This window comes from Chelonoidis abingdonii, chromosome 1, assembly GCF_003597395.2.
Source record: "Chelonoidis abingdonii isolate Lonesome George chromosome 1, CheloAbing_2.0, whole genome shotgun sequence".
Classification (NCBI taxonomy): domain Eukaryota; kingdom Metazoa; phylum Chordata; order Testudines; family Testudinidae; genus Chelonoidis; species Chelonoidis abingdonii.
The window spans coordinates 371,239,043-371,265,637 of NC_133769.1; the positions used below are offsets into that span (position 1 = coordinate 371,239,043).

Below are 26,595 nucleotides of genomic sequence, written 5' to 3' on the forward strand. Positions count from 1 at the left end.
CCAAGTCCTTTAACTTCAACCCTCCGGCTTGGACCTGTTTATTTCTCCCCAGACCATGGTCTGGCAGAGGCTGAGCTGGACTTTTTGCCAGCTTAGAGAGCAGCTTTCCACAGGAGAGCGCCGGCCCCTGAATATCTGCAAAGCAATAACCTGTCAGCCCCACATGGTACCTCAGCAGTAGGAGGGACAGGAATCTGCCTTGCACTTCCCATCAGGCATCGTGGTGGCTGTAGTAGGGTGACCAGATGTCCCGATTTTATAGGTACAGTCTCGATTTTTGGTCTTTTTCTTATATAGGTTCCTATTACCCCCCATCCTCTGTCCCGATTTTTCACGTTTGCGGTCTGGTCACCCTAGGCTGTGGGCACCTGAAGGTCTGGCCACACCCACAGTCCAGCTGCCCGAAACCCCACTCCGAAGGCAACTGGCTATGATGCTGGTCCATCTTACCCTTGGGTGCTGATGTGCCTGAAACCAGCAGCCCGATGATCCTGTGTCGGGGGCCCCGGGACACGGCTGCGTGTCTAGCCACTCTCATACACTCATCGATTTTAAAGGCAGAAGGCTTGGGGTCTCTTACAGGAGCAGGTGGGGGAGGTTCTGTGGCCTGTGAGGTACAGGAGGTCAGACTAGATGATCTGACAATGGATTGAGAAGCAGGAAGCATGAACTGGGACCCCAGTACAGGATAGTCAAGTTCCCAGTTATCCGCATACGTCTTATGGTGGGAGTCTGGAGCCAGCTGCCTTCGGAGTGAGCCCCCGTTGTGTGGCTGAGGAAACCAGAGGGAGCCTTTTAGTGTAAGATGAAGGGAGACCGAAAGACACACCTGAGGATCAGAGACACACTTGAGGATCAGAGCTGAGCACCTGAACCCTCCAGGCACTGCACAGTCACCTGCCCAGGTGCTTGCAGAGAGCTGGGTCCCCACACAGTTAGTGAGCATTCTGCCACTGACTTCCATGGAACCAGGACTCTGGTTCTGCACTTCATTCAGACCTTAGTCGAGGTCTGAGCCAGAGTCAGGGACAAGGCTCTCAGTGACTTCGATGGCTTTGGGTCAACGTCTATCTCCCCCTACTACCGTCGTAGCGGGAAGCACTGAAGTAAAGCATCTCAAAGCCCTTCACAAACAGGGCTGGATTGAACCTCTCAAGTCGCAGCACCTTTGTGAGGTGGGCACTGTCTCTGTTCTGAGGAGCAGCGCACCATGACAGGAGGCAGTAACAGCCCAGTTACAAAAGTGTGCTTAACTGCAAAGAGTCAGGGGGCTGCCTGCTGAGCAGGAGGCTGACGGTCTGGTTATGGGGCTGCTGGAGTGACGCAGGATGCCTGGGTTCAATTCCTAGCTCTGCCACAGACCTCCGCGCAAGTCATTTCATCTGTTCATGCCTCAGTTTCCCTTCCGTACAGTGGGAATAATAGTCACTCTAAACCCTTTTGGTCAGAGACTGTCTCTGCAAAGCCTACACAATGGGGCCTTGATCTGAGCTGGAGCCTTTAGGGGCTACTAGAATCATATAGCTGCTGACATACCAACAGCCAGGACCCAGTGGCAGTCGGGTGTCTGTGGACGATTCACGGATGATGTTAGGCTGTGCTCACCCTGACGTCTCCCTCCCCCCCGCACCCCTAATTCTACTTTGAATTTGCCTGGCTTTTTCTTCCAGCTGCCAGCTCTCCTGATATGCTGATCCTGCCATGTGCTGCACTACAAGACAGCTCCAGGACGACTACCCAGAAGACAAACGTGAATAAAATGTCATTTTAAAAACATGTTCACTTCATGAAAGAAGCATAAACCAGGACATCGTGCATGATAAAATTGCAGAGGGACTTTTATAAACAAACCATTTAAAAATGCAAAGATCCTTCTTGATTTCATTGCATGGAACAACCTACTGCAGACGTACTGCAGATTTATAAGCCATCTCGCTGACCAATATTGTCTCATGGTTTCTTTGTACTCCCCCATCTGTCTGTATCCATCTGTTGTCTCTCATCCTATGCTTACCCTGTCAGTTTTTCAGGGCAGAGACCAGCTTTCCGTTCTGGGTTTGTGCAGCTCCTAGCACTGTGAGGGCCTGGCACAGGGATGGGGCTCTCAGGCACTATGGCAAGACGAAATAGAAAGAATGATAATTTTTCAACATGGTTTAATCATCCCCAACAAACAAGCTAGCGGCGAATAACTGAGGCATAAGGCACCAGAAAAAAGCAGGGAGCTGCATGAAATGGAAGCTTTTGCTGGGCCCCAAACACAAGCTGAGAAAGTCAAATGCCTTAACCAGCTACGCTTTCTTAATACAAACTGAACAACTCAGCAGCCCCCAGGATGGATCCAGCCCAGGGCGTGGGGCTTGACTTGCCTTCCCTGACACTCCTTATCTTGCATAACAGCCCTGGCAATCTCTACAGCCCAGCAGGGGCTCTGGCCTGGCTATCACTGGGAACCAAAGGCCAGCTGGGGGGGACTGAGCCTGGGGAGGGACCCCTGGAGGACAAAAGACACAGTATGCAGGCTGAAAAGCAAACAGCCTGGCAGGCAATACAGCAAATGGGACAGAATTATGATGACTGTAAGCCCTGATTTTGGAAAATACTTAAGCTCAGGTTTAAACCCAGTTCTTTTCAGGAAACACAGGAGCACTCGGCTTATATGGGATGCTAAAGTTATGCACATACTGGTCTCTCTCACCAACAGAAGTTGGTCCAGTGAAAGATATCCCCTCCCCCACCTTGTGTCGCTAATGTCCTGGGACCCACACGGCTACAGCAACACAGCACGGACCTGCGCCCATCCCTCGGCAGGGTTGCTTTCTTGCCATGAGGCTGCTATTCATTATTATTATTATTTATTATTAATTTCCAAAGTGGGGGTCCTTTGTGCCTAACTCCCAGACATAGGCACCCGAGTCCTATTTTGAAGTGCCACTGTGGTTCCCAAAGTGCCTGTCTGGCTGCCGTCTGTCCCAGCTGGTGCCCAAAGTAGCTCAGGGTTTGCATGGCAAGTTCCTTGGTGCCCATGTATCTGCCTCAGTACAGGCCTGCTGCTGCCTCCCTCTGGGTGCCCAGGCACCTAACTCCCGGCACAATCCGTGAACGGGGAAGAGCTGACATGCCTCTGCCTAAGTCGATCCGGTAGGTGTGCCCTGAGGCCGCCAGGGAGATGGGGAGGCACCTTCCAGGGCTGGTGCAACAATTTAGGCGAACTAGGTGGTTGCCTAGGGCACCAAGATTTGGGGGTGCCAAAAAGCGGTGCCCTCCCAAAATTTTTTAAATTGTTGAGCAGCCACTGCTGCTGGAGAGGTAGTCTGAGCTGCCGGCGGCAGCAGCTGCCTGCAGCCGGCAGCCCAGGGTGCCCCCGGGGTCAGCGCCCTGCCGCCACAGCCCAGAAATTCGGGCTGCCCACGGCGCGCTGACCCAGGGGAATCCCTGGGCTGCAGGCAGAGGCTCAGAGTCCCTCCCCCTCCCAGAGCAGGGGCTCCAGCCTCTGCAATTTTTCTGGTTGCCAGCTGGGCAGAGCTGCGCAGCTCTGCTTAGGGTACGTGGCAGGGGCCCTGCGACAGTGGCACAAAACCAGGGCTTCGCTTCTGGAGGAAAGCGGCAGCTGCCCCCTGGCTCAGCCTCCACGTCAGCCCCAGCGAGGGGCACGGAGAAGAAAAGAGCCTCAGCGGTGGTCTGGTGGAGCGGAGGAAGAAAGAGGACCCCGATGCTCATGCGTTGGGCAAGGTAAGCAAGTGCCTCCCCGCAGGTCGGCCTCAGGTGCTGTGCTCCTGCCCCCTTGGTCCTTGCTGGTTCCTGCTCCTGCTCCCCTTGTGCCTGGATGGCTGGAGAGAATTGCGCAGCCTGCAGAGCTGAGCTGCCCCAGTGCCCCCAGGCATCCCCCTGACCCATCCCCCCACAGCCCTGACCCCCAGCTCCGAGCCCAGTCCCTCAGGAAACCCCTGACCCCAAGCAGCCCTTGACCCCCAGATCCAGCCCAGTGCGTCTGAGCTGGATACCCCTGACCCCCATCCCCACAGCCCCCCCTGACCCAGGTACCTGAGCCCCCACCCCATCCTCAGGCCCTGAGCTCCGAGCAGTCCCTCTGAGCTGGAAACCCCCTGACCCCATCCCCCCCACAGCCCTGACCCCCAGCTCCGAGCCCAGTCCCTCTGAGCTGGAAACCCTCGACCCCATCCCCCTACAGGCCCTGACCCCAGCTCCGAAGCCCAGTCCCTCTGAGCTGGAAACCCCTCATCCCATCCCCCCCACAGCCCTGACCCCCAGCTCTCGAGCCCAGTCCCTCTGAGCTGGAACCCCGTGACCCCATCCTCCCCACAGCCATAGCCCTGACCCCCTGCTGACAGATAGTGTCCCTAACACAGTTATTGCTCTTCGCATCCTCTTGTCTCTCCCAGTTTCTGTGGCCAGTGGTGAGCGAAGCTTCTCGAAGCTCAAATTGATAAAAACATACACGTGAACATCAATGTTGCAACAAAGATTTGTTGGGCTATCTACCTAGTCACTAGAACATGACATTGCTCACAGCATTGACTTGGAGGAACTTGTTTCTAAATTTGCTAAACTTAAAGCGTGGAAACATAAATTCTAAATTATAACATGTTACTCTGTGACCGTGTATTGTGTATAATGTATGTGATTTTGGGGGAGGGGGGGCGCAAGATGGAAGTTTCGCCCAGGGCGCAAAATATCCTTGCACCGGCCCTGGCACCTTCCCCTATAACCGTTAGCCCAGTGGGTCCAGCACTCAGTCAGCTTTCAGGAGACCCCTCCCTCAAGTTTTATCCTCCCTATTCCTGACGGAGAGAAAGGATTTTACTGGGGATCTGCCACCTCTCAGGTGAATGCCCCAGCCACCGGGAGGTGGCATCATTCTAACTCGGTCTCTGGTCCAATTAATATTCAGTTATTGAATTCAAGCAGAACAGTTTCAAGAGGAGAGCCTGTGGGTGCCGACATCAGATCCCCCATAGCTCTGTGGTCTGGGCACGCACATGATAGGTGGCGGACCTCGGTCAGGGATCAGAAGCCCGCTGGGTTAGGCACTGTACTCACATGAAATAGGAAGACAACACATAAGTTGACTGGCCCTTTAAGAGGTAATGGGTCCAGTCCCACTTGGGCCTTCTTCAACTCACCTCCCCAGGTGGCAAAAGTGATTGCTGCCCCAGGACTGGTAGCTCATGTGCCCAAGTCAATCCCCAGCCTAGGGATCCAAGAGACGCCCCCTGACAGCCCGAGGAGGATCCGGTCTGTGGGGAGGGCAAGGGGACCCTGAGGGGATCATGTTTAACCTAGTGAGCCATGGTGTCTGTGCCCCCGTGGCAAGTGTTACACTCCCGAGGTCTGTTCGTCTCAAAGCTATTACAACGTGATGGCCGCTATGGGACAAGGCACACCTCCATGTTGGCAGGATTTGCAGAAGGTGACAAAGAAGTGAGCAGGCCCGGAGTCCTGTCCACTTTCTGCCACCTCGTGGTGGTCTCTCCAGTGCAGGACTGACCCACACGAGCAGCGGAATCACTGTGGGTAGGAGAGGCAGGAGGGCTGGCTCCAGCACACCCCATGCAACGTTCTGCCTTTTCCTTGAACAGGGCATGTTCAGTCCAGCCCCAAATTAAAGCCCAGATCTATTCCACAGAGACAGATTGTGATCTCAGCTACTCTGGTGCCAATCCAGACACCGTTATAGTCAATGACAAACGTCCAGAGCTTCAAGCCAGTTTTTTCCTGTTACACACTAGACCAGCAGAAAGCCCCATGCGACCCTGTCGCCCCAATGGGGTTCCATATGCCTGCATGATAAATGCACCATCCCTGGGAGGAGCTATCTTCACTGCCTTCTAGAAAGGTCTTAATTGGCTCCAGGTGCCTTGATTAACCTGGAGCAACTGCCATTTAGTTACCATGGTCCTAGGGATTTGTTTAGCCTGGGGCTAACATACCTGTTTCTCAGTAAAAGCAGCAGAGAATCCTGTGGCACCTTATAGACTAACAGATGTTTTGGAGCATGAGCTTTCGTGGGTGAATACCCACTTCGTCAGACGCAGGTAGTGGAAATTTCCAGGGGCAGTATATATAGCACAGCAAGCAGAGATATCAGTTAGTTCACATCAGGAGGATAGGCCCTGTTCTAAAATGTGCTGTACTGCAGCCACTGGCCTTGCCCCATCAAGCTCCTATGTATTTGTTCACGCAGGAAGAAATCGTTTATATCACTATGGGTACCACAGTCGTCAGAACCATCATGCCAGTGTTCAGAGAAGGTAGAAACAGGGATTGAAGGACCTCAGGAGGTCTAGTCCAACCCGCAGCTCAAAGCAGGACCAATCCAACTAAATTCATCCCAGCCAGGGCTTGTCAAGCCTGACCATTAAAAACCCTAAGAAAAAGATTCCACCACCGTCCCTGTAAACCCATCCAGTGCTGTCACCATCCCACTACGTGAAATAGTGTTCTAATATCCAACCTAAAACCTCCCTCACACTGGCATCTTGAAGACCATTGCCCTTGTCTCATCTGGTACCCACTGAGAACAGCCGAGCTCCTCCCCTTGAGCCCCAACTCAGTAATTGAAGGCTCCTATCAAATCCCACCCTGCCAAATCGTCTCTTCCTGCAGACTAAATAACCCCAGTCCCCACCTCCTTCCTTTACAGTTGTAAACACAGTAGACAAGAACCATAGCTCCTACCTGAAACAAGGCCCAAATGACTGGGGCAGAAAATAACAAGGATCATCCGATATGCCAGAAATAATGGTTTCCTAATACACAGAGCAAATGGGATCTCACACTAACGTCTGGGTCAGTGCCAGCCTCCAGGCCACAGCTGCCAGCGCGTGCTTGGGGGCATGCCAATGGGGCAGCTCTGGCTGGTTGCTGGAGGGGCGGCAGGTGGGCTCCGAGGAGCTGCGCATAGGCATCTTGTGAGGGTCCACTGTCCCACGGATTCGTAAAGAACCTGCATCACAGCTTCCTGCGGAGGTCTGCTGTCCCAGCTCCGGTGGGAGAACCTCCCCACAGACACGCCTGCACAGCTTCACCAGAGCCCAGACCAAATTGGACCCTCTCACAAGAGCCTGCAGCGAGGTCCATCGAGCCGCGAGACCGTGAGTGCAAGAGCACCCCCAAGGGCATGCCGCCGTGCTTGGGGTGGCGAAATTGCTAGAGCCAGCCCTGGTTCTGGTGGCTAATTAACTGCAAGAGCCTTCCTCTCTCACCAGGGCTGAGTAATTGGCTATTGAGTGGGGAGCGAAGTATAATTAGTTTGCTCATTTTGATGTATCATTGTGACCAAAGCAGGTGAGCAGATTTTGTGCACTGGCTGGGACCTTTATGCGACACTTCTACAAGGCTGGATCCAGGGGAAACTTGGTGGTTTTGGTTTGAGCTTATTTAACATCTAAACTTGAAGCAAGATACAGGAGGCGAGAATCAGCCTGGGCTGAAACCAAGAAAACATGGCTGGAAGCAGCAGAGTGTCACACAGTATAAATAGGGACCCCTCTGCATCTGACTGATGGAGCCTCCTGCCTTCCCCGTCTCCCACAGCACTAGGGCTGCACCTTGGAATAAGAGAACTGACCTCCCGGTCCCACCTGAGTGACATCCATGCTCTTGCTGGATCCTGCCAAAAGCTGTTCCACTGACCTGGCTCCTCAGCTGTGCACAAATCTCTGTGCTGCAGCTAGCCCCAAGTGCAAGGATGCAACCAGCAAGGTCCCCTGTTCTTCACTTTTCACAGCTGAGGCTTTTCAGGGAAGGGAAAATGCACCAGAGTCTTTCTGTTCTGTTTGTACAGCACCGAGCACAGGATGGGCCTGGTCCATGGCCCAGGCACTACAGCAAAGGTGAGCAAAGTTTTTGGCCCGAGGGCCAAATTTGGATGTGGAAATTGTATGGCGGGCCATGGATGCTCATGAAATTGGGGGTTGGGGTGTGGGCTCTGGGTGTGGCCAGAAATGAGGAGTTTAGGGTGTGGGAAGGAGATCTCGGCTGGGGAAGGCTGTTGGGATGTGAGGAAGGGAGGGGATGAGGGCTCCAGCTGGAGGTGTGGTCTCTGGGGCGGGGCTGGGGATGAGGGGCTTGGAGTGCAGGAGGGTGCTCCAGGCTTGGACTGAGGAATTCGGAGGGTTGGAGGGGGATCAGGGCTAGGGCAGGGGGTTGGGGTATGGGATGGGGTCAGGGGTGCAGACTCCAGGTGGTGCTTACCTCAAGCAGCTCCCAGAAGAAGCGGGATGTCCTCACTCCAGCTCCTACGCAGAGGCATGGCCAGGAAGCTCTGCACACTGCCCTGTCCACAGGCGCCGCCCCTGCAGCTATCATTGGAGCCAGAGAGGGGACATGCCGCTGCTTCCAGGAGCCATGCAGAGCAGGGCAAGCCCCGGACCCCACTCCCCAGTTGGAGCGCCAGAGCGGGCCAAGCCTTGGACCCCACTCCCTGGCAGGAGCTCGAGAGCCAGATTAAATTGTCTGGTGGGCTGGATGTGGCCCCATTTTGTTTGTACTAATTCAGTCTTTCTGTCTCCCTGTTATACCTTTTCCCATCAACAATTGTTATTATGGGTCACTGTGACGCCTTGTGAACTGCCACGTATGGTGTATGGCTGAGCTCACATTTCCCACCTGGCCTGTGGGAGACTCAGGGTCTGGTCCTCCAGCGTTAGCGACTGTTTCATTACTGATACACCGTGGAACAGCGTCACTGGGAGAGAGACTGAGTGAGCCCCTTGCAGATTATCCCAGAGCCCAGTAGTTGGGAGACCCCAGAAGCGGAAACTGAACCTGGGTCTCCTGCATCTATGTGGGTCCTCTAATCAGTGAGCACTGGCAGCATCTCTGTACAGATTTCGAATGGGACCCAGTCCGGTAGGTGGCCTCTGAGCCAACAAACTGGATTGAGCCCTGCGGGTGAGCTAGGCAGAGGAGCACCCATCTGCCCCTGCTTGTTGGAGTGCACTGGGGTATAAGTGGGAGAGGAAGGTGGCCAGCTGCTTGAGGGGGGAGGGGAATTTCCGTGTCCAGAGACAGAAACAGAGGCTCCTAGGGAACGTTCATGGCATAAATGTAGGCATGGAGGGATTTTAGGAGCCTATACGGTTCAGTGGCAGCTGAGCGGGTGTTTGTGGATCCCAGTGGGGCCTAAAACTGGGACCAAGGTGCCTGAATGTGGGATTTAGGCGTGTGCGTATCTCTGAGGATCTGGCCTATAACTCATTGTCTTGGCTCAGTGTGCGAATATGATATGAACAGAGAATGAAAGATTGTCTTGTCTTGTCTTGTCTTTCTTTCTCCATCTGTGCTATGGCATTTATTTCTTTGAATTCCTTCCTCACTCTCTTTTCGGACTCAAAGGAGCATCGGCGTTTCCTGACACCTGGGAAACAGTGAGGTTGCCTTAACCACTAGCTGGCAGAAAAGACAGCGGGTAACTGCCCTGGGTTAACCTCAACATGACCCAGCTCGCTTCTGAAAAGAGCAGAGTCAGACCTGACCAGGACCGCAGTGGGAGCGGATGAAAGGAGCCCTCCTGGCTTTGGGGAAGGGAATTCAAACTGGAAGCTGCTGGCTGCCTGATCCCAAATGCTGGGGCAGTTAAGCTTCGTCTTTTGGAGCTAATGCCGTGCAGGAGGCAGCTGGGGAGCATGAACGGTGACTTAAGGGTGTTCTAGTTTTGGTGCATGTCGTCTGCCAGCTCAGGGGCCAGCAGATAAAACAGCTCTTCCATCTTTGAGAGGGAGAGGGAAAGCGGCTCTTGTTATTTCCCTTTCCTTTCTGGCAGCCAGAGCCAACACTTGGGGTGTCCCTGTGCTGCTCTCACTGACAGGAAGTGACCCTCTTTGAGGGTAGGGAGCTGGTGGGATCTGACTCCGTCGCAGTGCACACACTGACATGCATTCTGTCTGAGACACGTCAGCCCTGGGTCTCAGCCCCTGCCTTACCCCAGTGCGAGGCTGACATGACCCCATGGATACTGGCATAAAACTGGGCTAAGAGAGAGGACAATTGGGCCTGCATATTTACAAAGCCTATGGGTCTGATTGTCTGCAAAGAGTCACTTCATTAACTGGTTTAAAAAAATCCAACAAATGTTTAATAATTAAACAAGCAATACGTTGTGCCAGGAAGCCATGGGCAAGAAATCACATCGATGGTAAGGGTGAGACCCACAGATGAGCTGGGAGTTTCAAATGCCTTAACAGTGCCTGGTGTGGTTTGTTAACACAAACTAAACAAGCAGTCGTCCCCTTTCTTGGCTAAGGAGCAGGGCCATGGGCTTGACTTGCCTTTCCCTCTGCTCCTTATCGGGAGCAACAGCCCTGCCAATCTCTGCAGCCCACACAGGGTTTCCGGGCTCTGCTATGGCTCTGTGAGCCACCCCAGAGCTGCGGGCGGGGGGGGGAGGGGGAAGAAAAGGGGGCTCCTGGGAGTATTATGCCTGCACAAAGGAGGAGGAGAGTGTGTGGAGGCAGCAATTGCTACACCTGCTCTGAAACTGCCTGCTGGTGAGGAGCAGCACGACAATAGCACCTTGCCCTATGCTGCATAATCCTACAAGTGCCTGGAAACTGAAGTCAGTAGCTGAGGGAAATAGCACTTCATATTTTAAGCAACAGCTCTGGCTTTTAATCAGTCACATGAAGCATAAAAATCAAGGGAGTGTATAAGAATGTATACTTGCTACCATACAGGGGAAGTTCTCTTAGATCTGTCTCTCTCTCTCTCTCTCTCTCCCTCCCCCATACACCCTATCTATCTATCTAACTATCTATCTCCTTCCCCATTTCTCTATCTATCTTAAGATAGATCATAAGATATATTGGAATTGGAAAAGGTTAAAAAAGGGCAACAAAAATGATGAGGGCTATGGAACAGCTTCCATATGAGGAAAGATTAATAAGACTGGGACTTTTCAGCTTGGAAAAGAGATGACTAAGGGGGATATGATACAGGTCTATACAATCATGACTGGTGTGGAGAAAGTAAATAAGGAAGTGTTATTTACTCCTTCTCATAAGACTGGAACTAAGGCTCACTCAATGAAATTAACAGGCAGCAAGTTTAAAACAAACAAACAAAAAAACCAAAAAGGAAGTATTTCTTCACACAACGCACAGTCAAGCTGTAGCACTCTTTGCCAGAAGAAGTTGTGAAGGCCAAGACACAGGGTTCAAAATGAACTAGATTAGTTCATGGAGGCTAGGTCCATCAATGGTTTTTAGCCAGGTTGGGTAGGATGGTGTCTCTAGCCTCTGTTTGCCAGAAGCTGGGACTGGGTGACAGGGGATGGATCACCTGATGATTACCTGTTCTGTTCATTCCTCCTGGGGCACCTGGCATTGACCACTGTCGGATGACAGGATGGTGGGCTAGATGGACCTGTGGTTTGATCCAGTATGGCTGATCTTATGTTCTTATGTTCATTCTATCTATCTATCTATCTATCACCCAGTCTCACTATTCTGTGAAGACTTAGGACACATCCTAGAATAACACCTAAGCCAGTGGCTATGCCCAGATCAGGGCTTTTTTTGACACAAGATCCTTTGGATCCCTTCCTTAATCTGTTTGGTTTTCATGCTGTAGATGACAGGGTTGAGCACCGGGGGTACAAAAAGGTAGATGTTGGCCATGAGAACGTGGATGATGGGGGCGGCATTTTCCCCAAACCTGCGAATGATCAGCAAGCCAACCATGGGGATGTAGAAGATCAGGACGGCACAGATGTGGGAGACGCAGGTGTTCCGGACCTTCATGCGCTCTTACTTGGACTTGACGCTTAAGACCCTCTGATTGATCATAACATAAGACAGGGTAATCAGCAGCAGATCTAGTACCACTATGAGCAGGATTAGAGTTAAGCCACCGATACTATTGAAGGTGGTATCTGAGCAGGCCAGTTGTACTATATCCTGATGCAAGCAATAGGAATAGGAGAGCACATGAGACCTGCAGAATGGCAGAAGTGTAAGAAAACAGATTAACGGGGCCAGCACCAACCTACATCTACAGACAATTGCCAGTCCTATTTTAGCAATCCTGGGGCTGGTCAAGATGGAGGTGTATCTCAGAGAGTTGCAAATGGCCACGTAGCGGTCAAAGGCCATGGCCAGGAGCACCGAGGACTCCATGAAGGAAAATGAGTGGATGCAGATCATCTGGAGGAGGCAGGCGCTGATGCTGATTTCTCGGGAGTTGAACCAAAGCACAAGCAGCACCGTTGGCAGCATGGGCAGAGTCACACCCAGGTCCGTGGAGGCCAGCATAGAAAGGAAATAGTACATGGGCTCCGCTTTTGTAACAAACAGCATGGTGCCGTTTCCCAAAATTGCAGTAGCATACATGAAAGATAAAGGAGCAGCAAACCAGTGGTGTACATGCTCCAGTCTCGGTACGCCTGTCAGAAGGAACACTGAGGTTGGTACCATCTGCTGCTGACATGCTGTGCTATGGACTCTGTCCCATTTGGGTTCAAATCTCCCTTGCCTGAAATAGTAATGGAGAAATATACAATTAAAGCTACAGTTAGATGCAACAGAGCAGGATAAAGAATCAGAGACTTTTTCTTTTGCTGGGGAAAACAGATCGTTTTGCAATCAAGGCATTGGCAGGAACACAAGAGATCTGGATTCAGTTCCCATCTCTTCCACAGGTTTCCTGTATGAATGTGAGCAAATCACTTAATCTGTCTGTGCCCCAGTTTCCCATGCGAAAGTGGAGCTAATAATCCCGATTTACTTCACAGAGGTGGGCAAGCAAACATCCATTAGTACCGGGAGCTGATCAGATTCACCATATACATTCCTATATAGACTGTGGGAAATTAAAATGTCTGGTGTGAACATGTACCAACCTTCTGTTTCCTCCGTGAGCCTCTAAGCTCTGTTTTTCCACAGAGAGAGAGAGATTTGCCTGGTTTAATTGCAGTTGTTATTAAAAAGCCAACATTTACCAACCATTACCATACAAGGAGTTAATTATTGTGCCAGGACCAGCACTCAAGGCATGCTGGATCACTCCAGAGTGCTGTTCCAACACTTCTGGGGAGAGCCAGAACAACCACTTGCAATACATCCAGGACATGTGTTCTCGAGCTTCTCACACTCTGCAGTCACCCTTTGGTCTGGACGTATAAGAATGGCAAAGTGGCATTGTTTGTCCTCAGGGCATGTGACTGCATTGGCTTACTTGGGATGGAGAAGGAATTAATCAATTTACTCCTGCACCACTTCTGAAAAAACTCCACTCGGCTGTGCCCCGATCCAAGCTTAGGCAGCTTGATGTCCAGGGCATGCTGAGCAGCTCCCACTGACTTCTCAATAGCAGCAACTCTGAAGATCAGGCTACTTATTTCAGTGCCAAAATATGGATTTCGCTGTCTTGATGTTTGGTACCCAGGCTGGAAAATCCTGTGAGATGCTCAGCTCCCCTACCTGTCAATGCCCTTCTGTGCCTCAAGGAGGTCACTGGTTCTGATCTCAGTGAATATGTGTGAAACTGAGACAGAGACTAGGTTAGTTTTCAGATGTCCACTAAGAAACACAGACACGAATACACTGCCACAGCCCAGTGGTCTAGCTCATCCCTGATCCTGTGCCAGTGCTGATTATTCCAGTGCTGGAACACTGGAAGGGGGATGGAGGAGATAGTACACGTCTCTCCCCTCGTGCTCACTTCTTCCTGACAGTCGTGAGATGCATAAGCAGTGCATCCCAGCCCAGCTAAAGTGTGTAATTGCATAGTGCTGCACCACAAGAGAGGAGCAGTATTTCTTCCTGGACTTCACCAGAAACCAGCATATGCCCAGATGCATGAAGATCGAGAACCCTTAGTCACAATAATTTCATCCTTGTTTGTTTGTGCTTTGCAGCGTAACCTGCTAGAATCAGAATGAACCTAGAAATTGTCAGACTAGGTCAGACCTGTGTGTGACGTTATTAATATAAACTGGAACCATATAGAACATGGGTTGCAACCAAGGTCCTGTAGTGGCACCAAATCCTGCCATGTAAGGGGATCATAAGGATAGTCTAAGACCAGAGTTATGGGTTACGGTTATAGATTATGCTGTTCTGTATGTCTGTATCATTTTTGTATTGAAGTATGAATATTGGCTCTGTACTGTCTGTATTTTAATTGGTGCTGCAGTTCTGCGTGAACACCCCAGACTAGTTGGTGTCAGCTCAGTTAGCCGGCTTGATGGCCCATTAAGACCATCACCTACACAATTGACCCATTGAGAGAAGCGATACGCCCTGTGACTCAGCGGAGTATGCAGAAACTGGCCCATGTGACTGCGAACTCCATTTTGCTGTAACTTTCCACAGTAGGAACAAAGGAGTGTTCTTACACTGGGAAAGGCATATAAGGCGAAGGCCTATCTCCATTTGGTCTTCAATCCTGCTTCTATCTCTGGAGGGACTTTGCTACAAACTGAAGCTCTGCAACAAGGACCTGATGACTCATCCCAGGGGGAGTTCTCCAGAGCCTGATTGAACCTGCAGTTTATTCATCACTGCTACAAGCCTGAACTAAGAACTTTGCCATTACTGATAATAATTGGTTCCATTTAACCATTCTACTCACACCTCTATCTTTCCTTTTATGAATAAACCTTTAGATTTAGATTCTAAAAGGATTTGGCAAAGTATGATTGTGGGTAAGATCTGATGTGTATATTGACCTGGGTCCTGGGGCTTGGTCCTTTGGGATCGAAGATCCTTTTTTTTACTGGGTGTTGTTTTCATAACCATTCATCCCCAGGAACGGGTGCACTGGTGTGATACTGGAGACTGGAGTGTCTAAGGAAATTGCTTGAGTGACTTGTGGTTAGCCAGTGGGGATGACACCGAAGTCATTTTTGTCTGGCTGGTTTGGTGCTTAGAGGTTGGATTAAACCCCAGCCTTGGTGTGACTGCCCTGTTTAAGCAATTGGTCCCTGATTTGGCATCTCAGTTGGGTCCCGCCAGAACCACATCGTCACAACCGGTTCCATCAGTCCCCTTCTCTGACATGGCCAACAGCTGATACTCCAAAGGACAAGTGCAACAAATGCTCAACAGATTGGAGATAAGATTTTTTCCCTCCCTGCCCTTGAAGGTCCAGCTAATCCCTAATAGTAAGATACTGATTGAAGACCTGAACCACGAGGTTTTACATTCCTTACCAAAATAAATTTCTGGTTCTAGATATTCTTGTTTTGTTGTCCATAGAGCTATCCATTCCCTCGTCATGGATCTCCACTCATTGTTGATTGATAGCGATCTTTTACTTCTTGAGACAATAGTGAATTTCAAAGTCAAACTTTGCTGGGTCTAGGTCGGAACTTGAGTCTCACACTGGGGTTTTACAATTGATTCAGGCTCGAAGAGGTCTGCTATCTTTTGTCCTTGCCTCACAACAACGTCTCTACTTGTTCATTAGCATTAGTACAGTCACCTTTTCCTGGGCTTCAGCAGGTAAGGTTATGACTCCACTGGGGCCAAGCACTCCTTCGCGGAGCTCTCCTTCAACCAGCTGCTCTAATATTATTAATGCTCTTTACTGCTTTTAGCCTGGTACTCAATGACAAGACCGCTTCTTGCTCCATCCTTGCAGGCACTACTAGGAGGTTGTACCACATGTACTTCAGTGCCCCAATTGGTAGCTCAGATGTCTCCTTTTAGCGCTCTCATTTCCTATAGGCTTCAGCACAAAGTGTATGGATCTCAGGGTGCTCAGGTACTGGTCCCCAGCCCGTCGTCTGCAGTAACTGCGCAGCACCTTGAAGAGAGTGGAGTTGGTCCGTAGCAGCAACAGATACATCAGAGGTCCCTTTAGGGTCAGGGCATATTAAAGCAGCGTGTCTACCTCTGCTTACTCCAGCAACCTCCTCTGGGAATTCCAGGTGCACCGTGACATACCCTTGAAAGGGGTAATCATCATGCTGAGGCCACACAGACCAATGCAGTCAAGTGCTGTATAGAGGGCCTAAGCATACTGTTGAAGAAGACTGAATATAATAGTCACTTGAAGATCCAGTGTCCAGCACGGCTTTACACTCCGTCCGTTCGATCCTCACCATGACCTCTGCTCGAGGCCCTATCAGTCCTGCAGGGATCCCAGCTGGATGGTCTCTTCTGGGGAATCTTCAATCCTGTATGCCTAGGTGTCTCTGTCCCTGGACTTCTGGTGCAGCTACTGGGTCTCTCCCAACTGATCCTCAGCTTTTCATCACAAGGAGGGTTCTCTCCTTATGGCAGTTAGCAGCACTGTGCCCAGCCTGACAACCCGTAGCAAAGAATGTTCTTTCCCCCTTCTCCGAATGGGACGGTGGCTCTAGAATACTGACTTCTCCTTGTCACAGTCTGAGGCTCCTTGTTCCTGGAAGTCTTAGCTCGGTCAATGTGCTTTGCAGCTTAGCTATCCGTTCATCATCAGGACCTGCATTTGGTGGGCAAGTTCCCGTGGTGCTCACCATCAGTACACTGGCCAATTGGCAGTGGCGTTGTCTGGCTAGTTCCAATTTTTGGGCTTCTCAACACTCGCTGCCACCTGCCTTTCTTCCTGTTTCCTGACGTCCTTTATCAGACTGGGAGTAACTTGGGGGATGTCCTGCCGTTCTCTTAGTTGGAGATGAAGTAGGATGTCGGGTTCTGTTTAGTGATACGAGTCCTTCTTACAACTTGAGCCAGTGTGGTCTGATCCATCTGCTCAGCAGTCACTGCTCCCCTTGCTCCCTCTAACACTCTCTGAAGTAGTCTCTCAGTCTCTGTGTATGGCTGAAATTTTCTCACCCTTGCTGTTCGGAATTAAGGATTTACAGTAACTGTCTTCGGGCTTCTAAGCTCCAAAGGTTTATCAAGGGCCTCAAGACAGTCCTTCCACTGACCCCAGGGTCATGAGCTTCAGGGTGCGAATTATGTCTAATGCTGGTCACTAAGGTTGTCTATTAGACATCGCCACTTTTCACATGGGTAGGCCACTCCTGCAGCATTTCAGTAGTATGCTCCAACCAGGGTCAAACTCCTCTTCCAGCAAATAACTTAACTTACACAACAAGAGTTTGACGTAGCATAGGCAACACAATCTTTTCCAATATAGGCCCAGTGCTTTTGCCAATCATTGCTGAGGCGCTGCCCTGAGCTAGAGGCTGCAGGATGGGCCCAACACACTGACATATAGCCATTATACAACAGTAATTCCTCAAATATAAACACATTATTCCAATACGTGGAACACTCAACAGTGCTTGCAAGAGATACTGACCAGGATCCGAACGAGCCCCCAAATGTAATCTTCTGCCCTGATTGTAGCAAAAGGCGGTCAGTATCCAGGAATTCCATTTCAATAACACGCGCATAACGGCTCAAGCCCCACCCTGGACACTTACATCAACCCCCCGGGCGCTCTAGGAGGCAATACTTCCCCTTTCACAAGCATGGAGTCTGAGTGTAGCAAAATCCTCTTAGTAAAGAGGGAAACAATAACGCATCCCATTGAGAAACACAACAAACAGGATTATACACAAACCATAGGCAAAACCACCTCCAAGTATGTTTGGCAATGTCCTTTCCCCTTAGGTTTTAAGCCCAATCACCCAAAGTCCAACACCGAAAGTCTCTGGTCAGTGCCACCTAGAATTCAAAAGTTTATCTGCAGTGTTTACCCCCCCCGAGCCGGATGAAATGCGGGGAGTCACACAAGGTATTAAGGGGCACCTTACGTGGGCAGGCAAGCTCTGCCTCCATGAAGTCCTGCTGCGCCTGCACATGACCAGCTCCACTACACGAGCTGTGCGCTCCTCCGCTGTCCCTGGAAACCCTTCATCCTCACTGTTCCATGGGCTGCTCCAACATGCTGCAAATTCCTCGCTTGCCAGCCGCTTAGCAATAGGTCTTCAGCTCCCACAGTTAACACAGCACTCGTGATTTCAGCTCTTAGAAGGGAGCCTGGTGCTGGTGCACATTGGCCCACATGAACTAGCTCAGTAATCTCTAGATGACTCCTAATGGAACCAAAATAAGCTCGCTCTTTAACAGTGGGAGAGAGGCTTGCAAGTGGTGTCCAGACCTGAAAGGGGCCATACCATATAAACACACACCAATCCCAACCTCTCTCCTTCACTGAGTATGGAACGCATGTCCTTGTTAGCAAGTGTCACTTAAGTTATATTGATCATTCTGTAATGAAGCAGCTCTCTTCTCGTTCAAACACGAGTGACAACACTTTATTATCCTGCCCAATAACAAGAAATTGGGGATCCCAGAGCTGTCAAAATAACAACCCAGGTGTCATTGGGTTATGCTGGGCGTGCCCATGCAAATACCTAGATTCCACTTTCTGAAATTCTTTCCGCACTCCCATAATTCACCACGATGTCAGGGTAGAGCTCATCCTGACTCGCTTAAGATAGATAGATAGATAGATAGATATGAGGAGTGTATGGAGTAGATAGATAGGCAGATAGATATAGATAGATAGATAGATAGGTGGAATAGAAGTAGAGGGCATATGGAGATAGATAGATAGATAAGTAGATGTAGATAGAAGAGTAGGATATGAGAGATCGTAGATAGATAGGAGGGGTTTATGGGGATAATAGATGGAGGGGTGTATGGGGATAGATAGATAAGTAGTAGAGGGGGCAATGGAGATAGATAGATGAGATAGATAGAGAGAGGGGCATAATGGAGATAGATAGATAGATAGAGGGCATATGGGGATAGATAGATAGATAGATAGGATGGGTGTATGGAGATAGTAGTGCTAGATTGATAGATAGAGGGGGCGTATGGAGATAGATAGAGTGAGTGAGTGTCAGAGATGGTGTACAGAGTGTTACAGTGTGTACAGAGTGTACGAGATAGATAGATAGATAGGATAGATAGATATGGTGAGGTAGGTAGTCTAACCCAAACCTCCTCATTACAAACTTCAGACAATGACATTTTTATAATTAAAACTTTGAAGGTGGTGGAACGGAACTGAAACATGTTGCCTGCTAGAAGCTTGTCCCCAAGTGCCAAAGAGAAGAATCAAACCGATAAAACACCTTGTACCTGCCTGTGCGTTCCTACGTGCAGGGCAGACAGTCAGTGTTAAAATGCCTGCTCAAATTCCCAGCCCCAGTCACCGAGTCACATGGGAATCTATGCTGGGGTGATGTTGCGAATGGCAAAACCAGCTGTAAGGTCCGGGGAATTACATTGGCTTGTGAGCATTAATTATAAGAGCTGAGAGAAAGAGGCTTCCTGGCACAGCCTTACTGAGCCCAGTGACTTGGGCTAGACTAAAGCATTTCAGTCCCTCACTGTAGTGTGCCCCAAACCAAGAACAGGATGGACCAAGGAACCCCCCAATGCCCAAGAACCCCTATAATGGCAGCAAATTGGTTGGGCAAGATATACTCAGATGATCCCAGCAGGTGACCCCGCTCTCCAGGCCCTGGCAGGGCCTCCTAGAGGATTCTGGGGCCCCCGCTTCGGCGGCAGGGAGTCCTTCCGCTCCAACACACACAGACAAATTACCGCCGAAGCGAGACCCGCTGCCGAAGTGCAGCCTGGTCTTCAGCGGTAATTCGGCGGCAGGAGGTTCCCGATGTTCCCGCAGCGGGTCTTAGGGGCCATTAAGCGGCGGTCCTGGAAAGGAAGGAACCCCCGCCGTCGAATTATCGCTGAAGACCGGGCTGCACTTCGGTGGCGGGTCCCACTTTGGCAGTAATTTGGTGGCAGGGGGTCCTTCAACCCTGGAGCAGAAGGTCCCCCTGCCGCCGAAGACCCGGAGCGGAAGAAGCTCTGGGGACCCAGGCCCAATGAGAGTTTTCTGGGGCCTCCGGAGCGAGTGAAGGACCCCGCTCCAGGGGCCCCAAAAAACTCTCCTGGGGGCCCCTGCAGGGCCCGAGGCCTGGGGCAAATTGCCCCACTTGCCCCTCCTCCCCCCATCGGCAACCCTGGGCCCTGGGAAAGGTCTTTCCCCAAGGTCCCTGCCAAAATGACCTAGGTACAAATTCCTTCTTTGTCCCTCCCTGTCCCCACTCAGCCTCCCTCGAGAGGAGGGAGCCGGTTTGCCTTTCCCGAAGAGGGATCAGGGCAGAAGTGGGTGACAGAGGCTCTTAGGATGGCATGCTTGAGGGAGACAGACCAGGGGGAGGCTGCTGGGTGATGCCGTTTACAGAAATGGCCTCTTGGCTTTGCTTTGCTCTCTGCAGGACACTGCTGAGCACTAAGCTGAAATCTTGGGCGGGATCAACAGTCGTGTTAGTGCCTGCTGTGGATTTGGACAACATACACCGTCGAGGAGCTGGCCCTGCCCATCCCATCAAGACAGGCCCAGATGGACATCAAGGAAACCAACCAGCGGCTCACTGGGTGCTCTCTGGATGTAGCCAGCCCCTCAGCCAGCAGCTGTGACTGTGGAGGCTGGTCCCTCATCCTCTGAAGACACAGGGCTCTGAGACTCTGGGATCTTGTAGGTCACTGTCACCAGACAATCCCACCACGTCGCCCTCCAGCCCAGCGGGGACCTCCGCCCTCTCACTGGGCAGCAGGCATAGCCCTGCTGCTGCCCTCCATCTGCTTGGGAGCCACATGGTGGCTGCTGAACCAGCGGCCTGTCCACTCACTGCGTCCCTGCTGGGCCTGGGCCAGGAAGGAGCAGCCACGAGGAACGACAGTAGGGGAGGTGGCAAAGAGAGAATGTGGGGTGGGCTAAGTACAGGCCCCAGATCTCTCAGATCCCTACCCCAGGTCCCCCAGAGTCCCTCCCCAGAAAGTCCCAGCTCCCTCACACTACTCCCAGGGCCGGTGCAACCATTTAGGTGACCTAGGCAGTTGCCTAGGGTGCTAGGATTTGGGGGCGCCATTTTCTTAGGCAGTGACCATGGCGGCCAGATCTTTGGCCGCCCTGGACACCCCCGGAATTAAGCAGAGGGAGCTGGGGCAAGGGAGAGCCAGGAGGGACACCTGCAGCAAGTAAGGGGGGCATCACGCAGGGGAACTCCCCGCCCCAGCTCACCCCTGCCCCGCCTCCTCCCAAAACACGCCGTGACCGCTTCACTTCTCCCGCCTCCCATACTTGCGGCGCCAATCAGCTTAGGCGCGGCAAACCTGGGAGGCAGGAGAAGTGAAGCAGCCACGGTGTGCTCAAGGAGGAGGAGGGGCAGGGCTGAGCTGAGGCGGGGGGGGCGCCTCAGGGCAAAAAGTGGGGGGTGAGGAGCTGCCGCAAGGGGAGGCACCTCAGGGCGGAGGGGGGAGCTGCCTTGAGGGGGAAGGCACAAGGTGGAAGTTTCGCCTAGGGCATGAAACATCCCTGCACCGGCCCTGACTACTCCCCATGCCTCTGTCCCTGCCACCCACTCAGTCAGCTTCCTGCCCCCTCCTGCCATTCTTGCCCTCTTCCTCCTCCTTTTGTAAAGGGAAATCATGCATCACCAATCTACTAGAATTCTTTGAGGGGGTCAACAATTACCAGGGCAAGGGGGATCCAGTGGCTATAGTGCTCTTAGACTTTCAGAAAGCCTTTGATAGGGTCCCTCACTAAAGGCTCTTAAGCAAAGTAAGCAGTCATGGGATAAAAGGGAAGGTAATTTTGTGCATCAGTAACTGGTTAAAAGACAGGAGACAAAGGTAGGAATAAATGGTCAGTTTTCATGGTGGAGAGAGGTAAATAGTGGTGTCCCCCAGGGGTCTGTACTGGGACCAGTCTTATTCAACAAATGATCTGGAAAAAGGGGTTAACAGTAAGGGAAAAAAATTGCAGATGATACAAAATTACTCTGGATACTTAAATCCAAAGAAGACCACGAAGAGTTACAAAGGAATCTCACAAAACTGGGTGACAAAATGGCAGACGAAATGCAAAGTAGTGCACATTGGCAAACATAATCCTAACTATACACACAAAATGCTGGGGTCTAAATTAGCTGTTACCACTCAGAAAAGAGATCTTGGAATCATAGTGGACACATCTCTGAAAACATCTACTCAGTGTGCAGCGTCAGTCAAAAAAGCGAACAGAAAGTTAGGAAAGAAGGCTTCATTGAGGGTTTTTTCCCTCTTCTGCTCTCCAGGGGAGAACCCCTCTGCTTCCAGCCAGGTCCTGGTGACATGGGATAGCCTGGGACTCCCCCAGCCCCTCTGCCAGGCCTGAGGGGAAGGAGCAAAGGGTAGCTGGGGGAAAGCAGCTGCAAATGTCCTCCAGGCTGCCTGAGGGGCTGGAGCTGCCCAGATCCAAAGTCTCACGCCCTCTTCGGAGCAGGAGAGAAGCGGGTTAGCATACCCACCCCGGCCCTGCCCAACGCAGCACCCCTGCCCTGGAAGCAGATCCTGGGGGCCAAGCAGCAGCCAGCAGCGTGCAGGCTAAGAATCAGGGGAACCAGTGCCGTTCACAGCAGCTCTCTCCTTCCATGCAGACAGCGAGGGCCAGCTGCTAACAGCCCGGCCACCTCCAGTGCTAGCCAGACCACTGGACGCAGCCAAGACCTGGCATTCTCCCCATCTCCAAGGGCTGTCCGGCTGACCCTTCTCCCTGCCTGGCAGGTGCGGTGACAGGCAGCTGCTGGCCCTTTAGCCACTCTGTTATGTCCACACGCTGGGCAGTTTTGCAAGGTCATTTTTTCAAACAAAAATCCTAAAAGCTCTAAAACAATGGAGGGGAGACAAAATAAAACCTGGCCCCAGCATCCCAGAGAAGGAAGCTCACAGACGCGCCTGTGGTAGGTCCCAGCCAGCCTGGCCCCAGCAAAATTTCCTGGTTTGGATACATGACCCACAGAGCACAGCAGGGGACATCCCTTGGCTGGAGGATGTCCTGGGCCCTACACAATTTGTAGGGGGTTAGCCTGGCAGAGTGTAGTGGGGGAGGTGACTGCCCCTCAGGACAGCTGGAGAGCAAAGGTACCTGGAGAGAAGGGAGGGTGAGGTGCTAACTGCCTCAGGAGTGGGGAGGAGGACGCCTGCTGTCCCTGAGTCCTGGATGGTGCAGGACGCTCATCAGTGAGATACTGGGGTGAGTTGGTTTGAGGGGTGGGGGAGCAGCTGAGAGCCCTTTGGCTGGGTTTTTAGAGTGCATCGCTTGAACTGCTGGCTTTCCTTGCAGTTCAGCTGTAAAGTAACCGGCATCCCTAGTGATCTGTTGATGAACCCCAGGGAAAGGGGAAACTGGGTTTGTTTCTGTGTCAGTCCTGTTGATTTGCAGCATGTGCCAGGTCGTTTGCTGGCCTGTCCTAAGCAAACGACCTGGCCTGCCATGTTTTAGCATGGAGGGAGAGGGTCAGTGGGGCTCGGTGCTGTGGGGCCTCGAGGATTATTTTCAGGGGGCAGCAAATTCTGGCTGCACCAACCCTTAGAGAACAAGAAGCAAACCCATCAGTGGGCAACAGCAGCTGTCCCCAGACCTCCCGTGTGTGTCCCCCCCACCCCGGTGCACTCAGAGACGCAGACACATGGGGAAGGCTGCAGTGCAAGGCTTTTATTTGACTGTTACAGCCTGCCAGCCTCCAGGGTGCGGAGGGGCCTGGAACGAAGCAAGCTCTCTCCATCCTGCGGGTCCCTGCCGAGGGCTCAGTTGTACTGGTGGGCCAGAGCATGGGCCACCACGCCGGCCAGCTTCTGCCAGGCAGCCTGGCAGGCAGGGGTGAACTCCTTCGCAAAGTGGGTGGCCAGGACAATGATGAGGATGTCACCCAGGAGCTGCAGGGGAGAAGGAAGAAAATATCCCCTTGAATCTCCACACACCTGTGTGCCACAGTTCCCAACCCCCCTCCCAACTCTTCTCCTCGGTCATTTCTGCTCATCTCCAGTCTCTTTTCAAACACACCAGGGCAGCCCGGGCCATAGCCTAGGGGTACAGGAGCCTGTCAGACATTTGCAGGCCCAGCCAGAGTCCTTCTCTAGGGCATATAGACCGCGGACATTGTTTGCAGTAGTCAGTTTCCTGTCTCTGTCACTGTGTCTAAGTCTCACGTGAGCCCCGGAGGGGTTCCCTCCAGAGACGTGTGTTCTCTTCACATGCCTCGTTCCACCCCTTGCTTCTCTGCATCCCCCACCCCCACCAGCCCTAGTTCATCTGCTGCCCACCACCCCATACCTGCCTTTCTCCCCTGGTTCTCTGCACCCACCCGGGCTTCCCCGCCTTCAATGATTCTATTCCATAGACCCTCCTCCCACAGTCCCCCGCTTCCCCAGCCGACCCGACTGGGCCCCTGTCTGCAGCTTGGTTATGGGGACCCATTATGGTGCCGCTTCCTGGCGCCGGTCCAAACAAATACCACCCACATGTCTTTTTTCAGGAGACAAGCCAGACATTTCTGGAGGGGGAAAAAACCTGGGTTGGCTGAAAATATTTTTGTTTTGTTTTGTTTTTCAAAGATTTTCAAAGGACCAAACTGAAGACAGTCCTTTTTTAACAAACAATCTGGTTTGAGGTTTTTGGGTTTTTTGATGGAAACCTGGCAAATTTAGAACTAAGTTAACATGAAAAAGAACCAGAAATGGCCATTTCACAGCCAAATTGCCTGGTGTGCAGCTGGGATAAGCAGAGATCTGCTCTGGATCATGCAGGGTGCGAGGAAGAGGGGTTGGGGCAGAGCCCGTTAAGCTGTCGCAATCCATGTCTTCCTCAAAGGATCCCCTCTGCCCTCTCTCACCAGAGACCTACCCCACTGCCTCTCCCCCTAACCCTCTGCTCCCCCTAGCCTTTAGCCCTCCCCAAATACCTGACCTCTTCTATGCATGATTACTAACCATGGGGCCCTGCAAACTCCCCCTCTTCGGGGGATACGCCGTTCATGGCAGGCTGGCATCTCTCTGCCATATTATTTACTCACTGCATCTAAGTGTCGTCCCCCCACCCTGCCCCGGAGCTTCTCCCAAGTGATGCCTCCCTGCCCCAAAGGCGAGCCCCGTGTCCCCAGGGGGCTGGGCAGAGGGGTCGGCCCAGAGCCCGACTCACCCTGAAGTTCTCGGGATCCACATGCAGCTTGTTGCAGTGCAGCTCGCTCAGCTTGGCGTACGTGGCCTTGATGTTGTCCAGGTTCTTCACAGCGTCCCCAAAGGAGGTCAGCACCTTCTTGCCGTGGGCACGCACCTTGGGGTTGCCCATAATGGCGGTGGGGCTGGAGAGGTTCCCGAAGTCAGAGAAAAACCTCTGGGTCCAGGGGTAGACGATCAGCAGCCTAGAGAGAGGGAGACAGGAGCAGAGACAGACACAGGGTTCCTGCAGCCTCCCTGCAAAAGCAGCAGGTTTGCCAGCCTGGGGGAAGGGAGGGGACAGTGGGGCAGATGCCGTGGGGCTCGGCCTACCTGGCCAGGGCTTCGCCGCCACATTCAGGCACGTTGACCTTGCCCCACAGGCTGGTAATGAACTGCTTCTCTTCGGCTGTCCAGTGCACCATGGTGAGGAGCGAGGGGTCCTTTGCAGATGCAGCTGAAGGAGAAACCTGTAGCTGAGCAGCAGACCCCCAGCGGGGCCTTTATCCTCCAGCCTTCGCTCCTCCCCCTCTCTGTGGACACGGCCATTGGTCAGCCCTGGGGAGGGGTCTGCGCTGGCTGGGGTGGGGACAGTCTGGGCAGGGTGTGATCTCCTAGGAAGGGGCCTCAGGCCAGCTGGGGGCAGGGCTCAGCGCTAGTCCCCACTCTCTATATCTGCAGCCCACTGCTCTCGAAGGGGGGCTGTGGCCCCGGACAGGGAGCTGGCCCGAGGGATAGGTACCAATTCAGTCCCTCTTAGCCCTTCAGAACTGGGTTGGCTGGTGCCCAGTCTTGCGCTCGGGCTGGGCCAGGGCTGAATGCCCAAGGAGCCAGGCGCAGCCTGTGTCAGAAGAACCCCGAAGCGAGCAGCAAAACCTGCTCTCCTGCAATAATCATTTACACAAGTCGTGGCTGCTGGGACGACAGTTTCCCTAGGGCCCTTGGGGAACCCTTTACCGTGAGGCTATATGGCTTTGTGGCAGCCCATCAGCTGCCCATGCCACCGTCTACCAGGGCCTTTCCGTCAGTCCTGCTCTGCCCTCTGCAAAGTGCCGCTTACACCAACCCTTTCACCAGCCTGCTCAAAATTCAGGAGCCCACAAGGTCCATCGCACAAGCTGGGTTCCCACGGGCACTGCCGTGTGATTCTGGGGAGCACTGATTTGGAACAAAGGCTGTCTTGGAAGGTTATGTCTTACCCAGTCAGCTTGGGGTTCATCCTGGCCTATTCACACAAGGAATCCCCCAGCCACAACCACTCTGTTCCAAGCACCTGGCCTCTGGGGAGACATTTGCCTTGGCTAATATCGCCTGATCGTGTCAATGTGTCCACTGCGGATCTCGGCATGATGTGTGGAGTGTGTGGCACAGAGGAGGGACTGATTGCCTCCTACTGGGGAAGCCAGGGAACTCGATAACCTTCACTGCTATAGGGGGCTGGTTGGTGGCGAACACCCCTTAGTCTATTCCCTGTGTTTGACCAGAGGGGCATCGGTAGTGGGAAGGAGGTTGGCGGGAGGTGGGGGTGGGGAGGGTAGTATCCATTGCATGTTGCTGCAGTGGGATTCCATTTTCCTCTGTTCTTTCCAGTTCTCCTTGACAATAAAGAATGTCTCTGTTACTCTCATGGTTGTTCACCTGA

General features: G+C 52.3%; 1 protein-coding gene and 1 pseudogene across 1 annotated transcript; both read right to left on the reverse strand.

Annotated features, from left to right (window-relative positions):
• Positions 1-11,525: 11,525 nt before the first annotated feature.
• Positions 11,526-12,447, reverse strand: LOC116839607 (olfactory receptor 51B5-like; annotated as a pseudogene).
• Positions 12,448-23,439: 10,992 nt separating this feature from the next.
• LOC116839622 (hemoglobin subunit beta) lies at positions 23,440-25,410 on the reverse strand. Its single transcript, XM_032805734.2, has 3 exons — positions 25,287-25,410; positions 24,937-25,159; positions 23,440-23,675 (listed from the first exon to the last, which is right to left on the reverse strand). The coding sequence occupies exons 1-3, from the start codon at positions 25,376-25,378 to the stop codon at positions 23,547-23,549; spliced, it is 444 nt and encodes a 147-aa protein (XP_032661625.1). The 5' UTR covers positions 25,379-25,410; the 3' UTR covers positions 23,440-23,546.
• Between the last annotated feature and the right edge of the window lie 1,185 nt (positions 25,411-26,595).